This window comes from Ptiloglossa arizonensis, chromosome 6 (assembly GCF_051014685.1).
Source record: "Ptiloglossa arizonensis isolate GNS036 chromosome 6, iyPtiAriz1_principal, whole genome shotgun sequence".
NCBI classification, from domain to species: Eukaryota; Metazoa; Arthropoda; class Insecta; order Hymenoptera; family Colletidae; genus Ptiloglossa; species Ptiloglossa arizonensis.
Genome location: NC_135053.1, coordinates 14,427,339 through 14,440,917, shown reverse-complemented (window position 1 = coordinate 14,440,917; position 13,579 = coordinate 14,427,339). Strand labels below are relative to the sequence as shown.

The following is a 13,579-nucleotide window of genomic DNA, read 5'->3' as shown; positions in this document are numbered from 1 at the left end:
TCGTTGCGGGAACGTGCCGTCGAGGATTTTCTTCGCGCGAGGACTCGGTCCACACCAGCCCGGGGTAAGCGGCCCATGCTGTGCGATCGATATATTTTCCCATCGATGACACGCTCGCAGCGTGAACACGAAGAACCGTGTGACGAGCGGGCGGCCATGACCGCTCCCGCTCGATGGAAGTTAACGTTCGTGGCTAGAGACCGCGGGGGCCACCCCGTCGAATGATTAACGACGCTTTCGGTCCCTTGGACGGTGCAACGAACCGACGCCGAACTTTTCCAGGGGCTCCCCGACTCGAGTTCGAACCCCGAATCCCCCCGCGGTGAGTTTCGTCTCGGATCGTTTAACGGCAGAGACCGGTTCGGGATATCTGTATCGATTGTGCACCGCGATAGCGAATCGGACCGAATCGCGACTAATTACGATTCTTCTCTCGTTTACGTCGCGTAAAATACACGTGGGCGTACGCCGGAGAGAGTACACCGGTACGTACGCGTACAGCTCGGCCGAGAGAGAGTGCGGACCAGGAGTGGGGGCGACCGTGGTGGGGAGAAACTTTCACTCGACTCGGGGCGGCGTAACGGATGAGCTACGAGCCAATTAACACCGAAGTGAAAGGTGACGGGTGGGGGCCAGCCGTCTAACGAGTAATCGCGAGACACGGAATGGGAAGTGGTGGGGGACGACACTCCGCTTCGTTGATCGGATGCATTGGTTTACGCGTGCGCGTTCGAAACTCGCTCTCGTTTCTCAGGGCTGTACACGGATATTTTGGAGGGAAAATGACACGTACGAGGAACGTCACAAGGTATACCAATGGTTTTCAGACTTTTTGAAAAACTTCCAATAAGAAAAATGAAACTTTACGTGTCCGAGATAATTGTTAGATCTACAGCGACGTATCAGTAGAAAGAGTAGGTTTAAGTTATCCATAATTTCTTACGTTTAAAACTTTCCTCCACTCTTGGAATTGTAAGACGTTCACCATGGTGACACCGTTTGGAAATATATCGATGCGAAAAGTGGAATGTTTCAAGATTGTAGATTTCTAACCCTGCAGTAGAATGATACAGTCTCCATTCGAAGTACGAAGCAAAGTAGAATGATTCTGTACGTATAATATGAAAATCGTCGAAAGACACCCGAGCGATATTTTTGCGAACACGTGCAATATAAATATCCTCGATGCTCCCACCGCTCCTCACCTCGAGGAAATCTCCTCCCGTCCAAAGCTCGAGTTATGCTCGAAAAGTGATCGAGTTTTCCCGCGAATCGGATATCTAACCGTTTGGTTGCGAACCGATGGGAATCATTGCGCTCTATTCTATTGACGAAGGAAGTAGGAAATGAAAGAACGAATCGACGTGGCGGAGAATTAAATAGAAATCTGTGGGAGAGATTCGCGCCACGTTCGCGCAAAAAAACGAACGCGAATTATGTGAGATACGGATGGCGTGGAATTCCAGCCACTTCGGGGCTAAGCAATCGAAGTTATCTTTCGCGGAACGAGAAAACACCGGCGCACTGAGAGAATGATTAACGATGGTCTCTCTCTCTCTTACTCACTTTCTCTTACTATCTCTTACTATCTCTCTCTCTCTCTCTTTCTCTTGTCTCGCTCGTTCGGGCGAAAACTTTCCGCGTGCAGCTTCGGGAGTAAGTTTCGTTTCTGGCCCGCGACCACGTGCTCTCATTCGTACAACGTGCCGCGGATACTTCCACTTTTTGCCCGGTCGTGATGGTTTAAAGTCGACCGTGCAACACCGGTGGAATAACCGCCAAGACCGCTTCTGAATATCTTACTAGCCGCGAAGCGAATATCTTCCGGTTAATAAGTTGTTCCCTTCGGTACGCCACCGTGGAACGAGATACGACACCGTAAGTGGAGACGTAACGGTGTAATATTCGGATTTCAGTTACGGGCTGGATACGCCCGTGAAATAAAACTCGATCGTGAGACGCGTTCGAAGCCGATCGGGTGGCGAAATTCTCTCACCGCGACACGTTGACATCGTAAAATACTTTTCCACGCGGCGCTCGTATAAATTAAGCCCTCCGCGTCGCTGGAATACGGCCACTGTACGATTGTAGTTTCCGCGAGTCGAAGATGTCGGGCACGTCCCTCGCACGTGGCTGGTCCGTCGAGATTAGGTACCACGGTTACTCGATACGTGTGCGTTTGCGGATTATTATTGTAACGGCGCTCTTACGGTTTAATCCCGATATTTCGTACGGTCGTGGAAACGATACGTTTCTCTTGCGTTGAAAACCACCGGATTGGAATTGTAATTATTAATTGGAACAAAAATAATAATGTCTGTCTATTACGAGCAGGTGGAGAATGATCGTAAGTAAAAGATATGGAAATATACAGGATAGAATTCTATCGGACGTTTTAATCGAGCTTCGTGAAGCTCGAAACCGAGAAATTATTCAAGAATCTCAACATTCTACTTATTCATAGTATCATATTAACCGAAGATCGATCTTTCTCTCTAGAATACTCGATTGTCTCGACGAGACGTACTTTTATACTCGTATTAATTCCAATCGACACTCGAGAATGCACAAAAAGGAAGACTTCCATTTTTTAAATATTTATCGTATTAATTTATTTTCGGTATTAGTATTCGTTTAAAAATCGTTGAAAATACTTTCAAATTTTCTGTGCGTGCAATAGTGCTCTTCCTAGTATCCGGGAACTATTTAAAGTCGTTTTTCTCGAAAAGAAAGCCTCGTAGGGAACAATTCTATTTCATACTTTCTCACGTAGAATGATTCTATCACCCTCTGTAGGTGCTACCAAATATTCTACATATGACAGAATTTTGAATTTTTCGGTACGAAATTTTAATTGTAGCCAACCAAACAATATTCGTGGATTGAACGAAGATACTTGAAAAAATAATAAATTTCTGGACGAACGGTCCCTCATTAATGGAGGTCAATTTTAATGGTCGCGTACGTACAGGACGTAAAATACCGATAAAAGAGGTTAAAGCACTCGTCGCGTACCGAAAGCAGTCGAACTAACTTTCGTCGATCTGGAATCCTCGTTCGCTCGAGTTGCACAGCGATGCAAAGATTTCCCGCTTAGCTCGTGCCGGTAAGGATTCCATCGCGACAGTCGCGTTCGTGGAATTCATTGTCCCGTCTTGGCGAAAATGTCCCCGTCTTCGACGTATCATCGTTCGCGCAGAGGTGCCTGATTATCCCTCATCTTTTTCCAATAATTCTATCGCTCACGCGGCGGAACGACAGGACCGTGTCACCGAAAATTGGAAATCGACTCGACTCTGGATAACGGAGAAGAAGGACTTCGAAACTCATCCGTTTCTTGATCCCGAGTTCGCGGAGGACGCGGCTCTCGCGGTAAATTCTTCGTGCCCCGAACAAGTTGCCGTGGCAGCCACCAAATCCGTGAGAAGTTATTTCGTTCTCGATATCACGGTATCGCGGACACCCTTGTCCCTCTCGCGTGTCTGTCCGCCCATTTCTGTCCCTCTTCGCAGCCCTAGACGTTGTTCTTTTCTTTTTACATACAGAGCGGGTCACTTAACAGCCGAACGTAAAATATCTCCGTTGGTTTCAAGAGAAAACATCCGTGGAGAGAAAAATGTCTGTTTCGAAGAGGCGATGAATTTTTTCCTCGAGGTCGAATTTCTTTCGCTTCGAAGGTCGAATTTCTTTTGCTTCGATATTGTAGCCGATATCTTGAGAAATTCGAGCACGTGTTACGATGACCTTCGGTAAATGTTCAATTGGCTTGGTGCGTTTAATTATTTTGCAAAAGGACGTTGAGAGGGCAATTTTCTACGCCCTCGTAAGAAGGGCGTTAAATTTTACCTCGCCTTCTCCCCTCGTTATTTATCTAAACTAACGCTAAAAAAAGAAATAATAGTAGTAATAAATATAGTAATAGATGTACGATTATTCCGTGTTAAAAGACGTCGATAAAATTTTAGAAACGACCTCGAGGCAAAAACCTTCTTCTTAATATGCGTTCCCTCTCGAAATAGATATTTTCTCGCGCGCTCAAAAATAATCAAGATACGTCAAATTTGAACGTTGAACTGCTTCTCGTCCGAAATAGTTACTTATCTATTTCCTTCTTGAAATAGATATTCCCTGTACGATCTAAAGCATATTTGAAAGTTTGACGTTACGCGACTTCTTCTTTCACCAAGTATTTGTCCCGCCTCGAAATAAATATTTTCCGGTAAGATCGAAGGGAACAAGAATATTTTAGATTTTATCATTGAACCTTCTTCTTAATTTGCGTTCCCTCTCGAAATAGATATTTTCTCGCGCGCTCAAAAATAATCAAGATACGTCAAATTTGAACGTTGAACTGCTTCTCGTCCGAAATAGTTACTTATCTATTTCACCGAAGTTACTTATCTAAAGCACCGAAGATCTTTTAAAGTTTGACGTTACGCGACTTCTTCTTTCACCAAGTATTTGTCCCGCCTCGAAATAGATATTTTCCGGTAAGATCGAAGAGAACGAGTATATTTTAAATTTTACCATCGACTTTTACCTTCGTTTTGCGTGTAGTACGAAGTCGGTTCGCGCGCGATGAAACGCGTGGGATTTTTATCGAGGCGCCCTCTCTCTTTCTGGTCGGTTTCCCTTACCTGATTCGAAGATTACTTCGCTGAGCATGATCCACCGTGCCGCGAAATACAGCTGCAGTTTCAGAAAGCGACCGGCACGTGAGTGAAGCTTTATGGTAACATCACGTGCCTGCTCTAACACCAGATCCGGTATGTAGGAGAACTGGACTGGCTCCCCGTTGAACTGGTTTCCACCGGCGCCAAGATAAACCTTCGCGTAAGAAAAGACCTGCGAAGGAATCGCGTGTGTGTATATATATATACAACGTGGCAGGGCCGGGATGAAGCGATCGGTGGACGGGTAAACAGGGAGGAAATCGTTGAACGTGATGGAAACGGTTCTTCCACTACCTCTTCTTTTTCTACTTTCCCCTCTTCGTTTCCTTCGTCGTCTTTCCTCTGCTCGATCGGGGTGTATACGGTTGCCTCGCGTGTGTACGCGAATAGGGCAATAACTATCGGCCACTCGAGGCAATTTCGTTTCTCGAACGGTGTGTAAAAACGTCGCTGGTACCGATCGAATTAAAAATTTAATCCGTCCTCGCTAGAAATTGAACATTCCGCGACACGGTCTGGCCGCGTGCGGAGTGTGCGGTCCACGATGGCCGCGAACGGTACACCGTCGTATTCATCGTGAATTTTCTACACCCGGCGGTGAAACGTGATTTTAGCGATTTAATTATTCACGATGTTACCCGGACGACGTATCGTCGAAACCCAAGCATCGTCGAGATGCTCCCGTTTCGGTATTTTCCAACGAGACCGATGGATATTTCATCGAATCATTAGTCCCCCGTCCGGATAATTATACGCGATGTACGTCCATCGCGGGGATTTGTTCCTTATTATAGAGCGAGAGTCACATTCGACGAATCATCACCGATTCGTGGATTTCACCGACTTGAACGCATTAAGTAAACATCGATAATTTTCCCCGTTGAATAATAGTAGTAATAGGGATATTAATCCGTGGAAAGCGTGTTCGAATTGTATTGTCCTGTCCGTTCGTTCGCGAAACCGAGTAAGTGGATTCGAAGATATTGAAACGTCGCCCCGCGTTCACGAAATTCATCGTCGGTAGGGTAACTCCGCGAAGTGCCAACGTACCTGTACATCCTTGGTGAAGTAATTGTTTGTGTGCAAGTGTATGGCAGTGAAGTTCCTGGAATAGTCGAACTCGAAGGTTATTTCAACGGGACGCCCTAGCATACTGGGCGTGTCGTTTCTCCAGCCGACCCACTCGTATCCTGGAACAAAGCAGAGAATCGGTTCGCTATTTCGAAAAGTATTCCTTGAGAAAATTATTATTCGTCTATCCCGTATAAGTGGTATTCTATTGGATCGTACCATTCTCGTATCTGTGGAACGAAACGAGCGAACCGATGTAGCTTCGAAAAAATTCGCGCATTTACGTAACAAGGAAGACACCCATTAATCGAAGGGACGTACGATTAAAATTCTCGTTTCCTCGATTTCGTCTCGCGGTCGACGAAATTAATCCATCGTTGAATCACGCGGCGCGGTAGAGGTAAAACCATTTCTTTTTTCGTCTTTGTCGCGCGCATACGTTCTCGCGTGTACAGGCGGTCGCGCATACCCACGTATTCGACAGTCGATTCGATAAATATCGAACCTTTGACCGACGCGGGTTCAGCCGATGGTATTCGCCCGGCGTGGACCACCGTTTCACGATTTTTAGTACGTATGAATATTTTCTTGTTTTTTTTTTCTCTCCTTTTTTTTTACTTTTTTCTTTTTTTTTTTTTTGTCGAGTCGACGAGCGAACAGAGAATATTTCCGCAGTTCGACGAATTTGTACATCGACGGGTTACACCGTTGGATCCCGATCGCTTCGTCGAGTACCCGCCACCCCGATAAACGGGGACAATAAAATCTGTAACATAAATAATCCGCGATTCGCGCGTGACGCTCGAAATTTGTTTGCGCGCGGCGTGAACAGGGTCGGTGGGCGTTCGCATCAAACGAACAAATTGTTTCAACGCGGGGACGCATTTGTTGCAAATTGCGCGAGGCTCTTTTAGCGGGGGAGTTCCGGGCCAACCTATTTTCGCCCGAACGACAGCTGGTCTTTGAATGTTGCCTTAATTAATTGCCAGCTGAATGCGAAATGGTAGGCGTTACGTGCAATCTGCGACTGCATTGAATACGCGGCCATCTCCGCGAACGAAAAACCGGGACGAGATCGGTACGGTGTTCCGGTATTTCAACGTTCCGCGCGTGGAATCCTCCGCGTCTTTACTCTCCGCTCGAGTCCCGCGAATCAGCTTCGCGTGGACACACGTTGCCGCGAGCTAAGTGCACTCCCGGTTCGTAATTCACCGGACACTCGACGAATGCGGAATGAGAACGAAACGAACGGAATTTATTCTATTAATTACTAGTTTATTAATTACTAGTGTCGCGATGGGAACGATAGTGCGCACGAAATTGCACGAAAATGTTGACGGACGATTTGAAAATTTTTTTTCTTCGCGATTCGGCTCGGGTGATCGAATATGGTAATGTTTAAAAAATTGTTCAAACGTTTGGGGAAAATTTGGGAACGACTCTTTTGAAAAATCGAAGTAGTCATCGTGTTAAACATTGACCACTCGATGAATACGGAACGAGAACGGAAAGTTTATTAATTCCTTGTGTCACGGAGGAAACGAAAGTTTGTACGGGATTTTTGCGAGAAATTATCGCGTGGATGATCTTATATTATTTTTTTCATCGAGATTCAGCTTCGGTGTTGAAATATAGCGATATTTAAAAAATGTTCCAACGTTGGATACAAACGAGGGAAGCGATCGAACGAGATGACTCTTTTAAAAAATCGGAGCGGTCATCGTGTTAAACATTTCCGCTTGTTATCGGCCGTTAATCGCGGGCTACTCGATGAATGCGGAATGAGAACGAAACGAACGGGACGCTTATTAATTTTTTGCAAAGGAAACGATCGAATCGTGTATTTAAAATTTTACAAAACGGTTGACGAACCGTTTCTTTTTTTTTTTTTTTGTTCCTTCGTCGATGCGGCTTCGTGATAAAGGGTATACGATTGAAAAGATTATTCAAATATTGCACATCGAACGAAATGACTTTTTTCAAAAATCGGAACGGTCATCGCGTTAAACACTTCCGCTTGTTATCGGTCGTAAATCACGGGTCACTCGGTGAATGCGAAATGAGAACGAAACGAACGGGACCCTCGTTACTCCCTTATTTTACAGAGGAAACGATCCTATCGTATATTAAAGATTTTATCAAAAAGTTGATAGACTCGTCGATGCAGATCCACGATAAAACGTAACAATATTAAAAAAATATTAAAATATTAAATATTCTACGGAAGACGATCCTATCGCGTATTCAAGATTTCTGTTCAAGATTTCGTCAAAGTCGATGCACTCGTCGATGCACTCGTCGATGCACATTCACGACAAAATATTATACAACGATACTAAAAAGGATATCAAAATATGAAATATTACACAGAAAACAACCACGAACGACCGAACTTACCAATTTCATCGATTCGTCTCCCCTGTACAATGCAACAATATTAAAAAAATATGAAATGCTTCAAGCATCGCGTTAAACGAGACTTCTCTACAAAAAAAAAAAAAGAAAAAAAAGGTAAATGCATTCATCGCGTTGAACGTTACCTAGGCGTGGAATAGTTATTTGTTATCGAGCGTGTTATCAGCTTTCGCGATTTACCGAAATACCTCCTACCGGTTCGAGGATTCCCGCATAGAACTGAAAGCAGTTTGTGACTTATACTCGGTTTACCATTCCTGTTAATTCCCCGAAATTATCCTTGCAGCTAAATCCAGGGCTTTTATCGATCCTCGCCGGAAGCATCCGCGAAATATTAATTACGCTTCGAATTAACATTCGGTAGCCCGCTGTACCGCGCGTCTACCCTCTCGTACCAGCGGCGCTGAGTACCAGATATTCCTCCTCCTCTTTCACCCCTCCCCCTCCCCCTCGCTCTCGTGTACCCCGCTCGGTCCCCTCATCGCGTTACGTGTGTTCGAATGCACGCCGCGAGGGCAACGAAACGCTGTTTGTGAAATGGAAGAGTTTCGGAGCCGCAACGGCAGTTATTGCGATCCTCTCGTTAAATACCACGGTGCAGAGCCATCGCGGGCGTGTACGCGCGGATCGAAAGCGTACAGCGATAACCCTGAAGCAGCTGCGCCGCGAGTTACGCGTTTTTCCAACGAAACCTCGGTCTCCGTTACTTTTCGCGGTTCGTTTCGAATTTTCACCTTTAAAGCAGACGCTCCCTGCGGTTTTCCGGACAAACTTTCGTCCGCATGCGCGGATCCGGGAACTACACGGTTGCCTCGCATTCCCGGGATGAACCGGCGGAAGTTTAGTTACGTCTAGATATTGGAGTTGTAGAGCACGAAATGTCAGCTTGCGGGGGTAGTCGTGTAGGGATTTTTTTTTTTCGCTTTTTTTTTTGCTTTTTTTGCTTTTTTTTGTTATTTTTTTACAGCGACCAATATTGATCATTGACCGGGAGGGGTTTACGGTTAAAGTGGGGCCAGGAATCGAGCGAAACCGACAGCGGAAGTTTGCAGGTGACCACCTATCTCTAAACACGAATCCTGTGCTTCCGATACACGATCGAACCAGAACTTTCGGGGATGCATTTTTTATTAAAGCGAGACGAAAGAATCGTGGAAACGAACTTTTCGAAATTTTTGGCCTTTTGATTTTTATTTAAATACTTCTACGGGTAAGAAGAAAGGAATCGATTTTGTTGGGTATTATTGATAGCGAAGAAGGAAGAATTCTGTAGAACTTTCAAAGGAACAGTACGTGTACATTTGAAATACTATAAATGGACATTTGAAGTACTGTAAATGACCATTTAACTCCACGTACAAATCCTATCCTTCCGATTCGTAATCCGATGAGAGCTTTCGAAATTGAATTTTTAACGGAGTACTAAAACCGCGGGAACAAGTTTCGAAGTGATAATTTCCTAGTTCTCTCATTAATATTTAACCGATTCTTTTTTTCGTTTGTTTCTCTGAGGGAGAGGGAACAAAGAAATTCCTTGCTTTGTTAGGTATAATTAATAACAGTGAAAAACAAATAATTTCGTCCGGCTCTCCAGAGCAGTACGTACACACGTATATTTCGTCAAACATACGTTTTAATTTTAAACTTGAAATTATATTTAACCACTTCCACGGGCGAGTGTCTTTTTCTTTTTTTTTGTTCTCCCCAGCAGTCGGTTCAAAAAACGCGATGTTTCCCCGCGCGTCGTTTTCGTTTCTTTGTTTTATTTTTTGTCATACTCGGAGACGACGGTTACGAAGAATAATAAAATAAGAAAAAATCGCGTTCTCGATTCCGTTTCGTCGGTTATACCGTACGAATCGTTAAGGTTTCGCTCGATTATCCAGCGTGCCTCGATCGTGCAATAGTAAAGGATTAACTCGAGGGGACGAGATATTCGAAACGTTGCGTTTCAATTTCCCCCACTACCCACGTTCCTAATGCCACTTTATAAGATCGAGAAGTTGATACACAGTATCCGTGCTCCACTGCCTTACAGAGATTCCGTTCTTTTCGCTATAAATCCTACGCGCTGTTATCTCTCGTTCTCGAACGAATTCTCCGAGAAAGGAGGGCGCACGGTATCGGAGAGAGAAAGGGTTGGAAAAACGAAGGGCTCTCGAGCAGCACACCGAGGAGAGACAGGGCAGCTCCGTTTCGTTCCTATTCCGTGACGGATTCCAACGGAGCTGTTGCAGCAGGCGCTGTAAGAGTCTTAGAGCTTATTAAAACTTACGAGAGTCTCGATCGTTCCGTTTCAATTCGGTATTCGTGCACGCCGGTGTGCCTTTGGCTTTGGATTTTCCAGGGACGGTCCCTTCCGTTCTCTCAACAATGTTCGAGACCCGTACGCCGGCATTATATCGCTCTGATCTATCCGCTTTCATATAAACTCCACCCTTAATATCGTCCCTCGAGTAAATAGTTTCCAGTTTCCTGTCGTCGCCGTCGCCTTCGGCCCCGCTATCTACCATCAATTCTGAACATTCAGAAGGGTCGTAAGATAACCGCCAGCCGTGAGTATATCGCGCCGGAGACTCGCCGCCTGATGATTTTCTCACTTAAATCGTTCCGAATCTATACGAGCGCGCGTATGGCGCTCGTAAAGAGGGTTCCGTGTCGATGGACCCGTGTTGTCACCTCTTGAGAACGACCCGTTGGGATTTCGGCGATTTAAACGGAGGTGATTCGATTCTGGACAAGAACGATGCGAATAACTCCGCTTCGACACGAATCGTCGATCAACGGGTTTGGCAGAAGATAATTTCGCACGGTTCACGCTTCTACCATCGGTTTTTCGAACAAATACCGGGTGATTCGAAAATACGTGATTAGTAACGAATGTTGCACGAACGTGTCTTGTGCAGCTTGGTTTTCGAGTTGTGGATCATCGATGAAGAAGAAATTTAATATTTGTTACGTAGGAGCTTGGAGAATGTCGAGCAATCTTTACGCGTCGTTAAGATTATGTCTTCCAGAAGTAAACTTCTCAGCTTCGTAGAGTACATTGTAGGCTTTCTGTTGAATGCGCGATAGATTTCAAACGACTTCGAAATACAAGTATCGAAGGACGAAGGGGGCACTTTGATCATTTTTTTTTTATCGTTCGTCACTCGAAAACTAAGATATATGTATATAAGTTATATATGTATATAACTTACGCGCATCTTACGTAAGCGTTGGTTACTCTTGGAAGATACAAAACTGTACCTTTCGCCAACAACTATATTATTAACAACGACTAATGAAGGCTAATGACGGCTCTGTGTAGTACTTTTAAAAGTGTCGACCGATTTTGAAACACTCTGTAGAAATTCTCCCGATCACCACTCTGTCTCTTCTAGGTCGATTGGCGATAACGATTGGTGTTTGAAAAAGTTTGGTTCTATGTTTATAATGCGGAGGGGGGGTGCGTTGTTTGTTTTCACTTAGTTTCCCACTTTGAGTTATTTTCAGCCGCTTTGAACGCACTCTACGAGCACAATTCCGTTACATCGAAACCGTACTCGTCTCTGTTCGAACACATCGACCGCGTACCCGTTCACGCGTACCCTTGCGATATTAATTTCGAACCCTTTTCTCTCCCGAGATTTCGTGCCGGGTTTAAAATCGAAGTTTCGCACTTCACCGGCGGGGTAAATCCGGAGGCACGTTAATGAACTACACTCGGGACAGAATCAATTTATCGATTCACCGCGATACACAGGCCACCCCATAGACCCGGCCTCGTCGTTCCGTTTCTCGTCTCTTCGAGCTGAAATCTGCTCATGCCCGTTACCATTCACAGTTGGGAGAACGGACCCGAGCCGCTAATTAATTTTGTTCCCGCTGCACGTATCCGTCGCATTGCGATGATTAACCGGCCCCCGGAAACTTTAAAACTACGGTAAGTGATCAATTTGTTCGTGGAAGTGGCCGAACAGTGAACACGACCGCGATCGCGAACATTCACACGCAACGCTCGCCCGAAAGTTGCAATAATATTTGAACCGTATTCGGTACTTGATCCCCCTATTACTCTTGCCAGCGATATACCAAGCAAACTCGTCCAAGAACAAGAGGGAATTCGAAGTACCCACTTCGGCGCAAGGATGACAAAGCTGCTGAAGTACGACAAACTACCCGGCAAACTTCTCTCCATATCTCGACGTTTATCTTGTAGCAATCCGAAACTTATTATCCCATTACCTAGTTATTCGTGGCCATTGACAATCTTGCAACGATACTAAAATTGTTCCAGACGCTCGGCCATCTCGCGGTAATTGTAATTGCTCGCCGATACATTCCCGATGATTTTTCTGTCATCCACTGTCCAACTTCCGCGAAACGAGTGTACATCGAACAGATACACGACTCGTGTATCACGATCTCGCGCGAAGAATAAATAACTTGATGCTTCTTCGTCGTCCGGTACACCAATTGATACTCTTACATCGTGTACATACTTTACATCGTCGAACTTCGAATTTAATGCGTTCCCGCCACGAAGATTCTATCCCCTGTCCAACATCCCTAAAAGTAAGCGTCGATTGACATGTACAAAACTCGGAGATGCAAGGAGAATAAGAACGCGTATCGTTAGAAAAGAAACGCGTCGATTCCCGCGGCGAGTTCCTCGACTTGGACAAAGTGAATTGTCGATACGTTCTTTCGATGAAAATTTTCGACCCGCCTCCACGGAGTTGCCGAATAGGCCGCGCGGAATCGACGCGAGTGTTTCTCGGTTTGCGTACAAATACTCGAAAACGGAGCACTCGAACAGACACGTACAAAGTTCTCGACTCACGTAGGTGCGTATGCAATCGGAAGCAGCGACTGTGGACGCGTTAACGGGAAAACGAATCGAATTGTTCGCTGGTGGCGCAACGACGACGAACCCCTCCAAGTATTCGAAACTCTCCGGACAAAGTCGGAGTTGCCCGACGACGTAGTTCCAGCACGTCTGGCTCGGTCGCGTTGGATAAAGAGACCTCTACGCGGGTCTACATATACCGGGTGGTTCTTTCGCCAGTCGACTCAAAGAGGCCTGAACACCTCACTAATCGTAATTCTGTATTCTTGTACACGTTGTTTCGTACTCGTGTATCGCTCACAGCTTAATACCTTCGTTGTTTCTATCCTTCGATGCAAAAACATGTATCGAGAGAAATTTCTACGCTTCTTTTTCTCTCACGATCATTTCTTACGAGTTTCGAAGGTCGTTGCCATTTTCTTGAACGTTAACGTGTATTTTTTCTAACGAAGCACTGTATTATACATCGAAACGAATTCAACGACCGGTGAGACTACCATTTTAAAACGATTTTGAAGGAAGAAGTTTAAGGTAGCTTAAAGGCGATTGTAAAATTTACTCAAGGTCGTGACATCGCACAGAATAATTA

General features: G+C 45.2%; 1 protein-coding gene across 1 annotated transcript in view; it reads right to left on the bottom strand.

Moving 5' to 3' along the window:
- Ddr (discoidin domain-containing receptor 2) overlaps positions 1 to 13,579 on the bottom strand; it is a 256,459-nt gene that overhangs the window by 52,594 nt on the left and 190,286 nt on the right. The window contains exons 7-8 of the mRNA XM_076314016.1: positions 5,724 to 5,863; positions 4,638 to 4,845 (exon numbers count right to left, since the gene is read on the bottom strand). Coding sequence (XP_076170131.1) covers positions 4,638 to 4,845; positions 5,724 to 5,863 — 348 coding nt within the window. The remainder of the gene's footprint in view (positions 1 to 4,637; positions 4,846 to 5,723; positions 5,864 to 13,579) is intronic.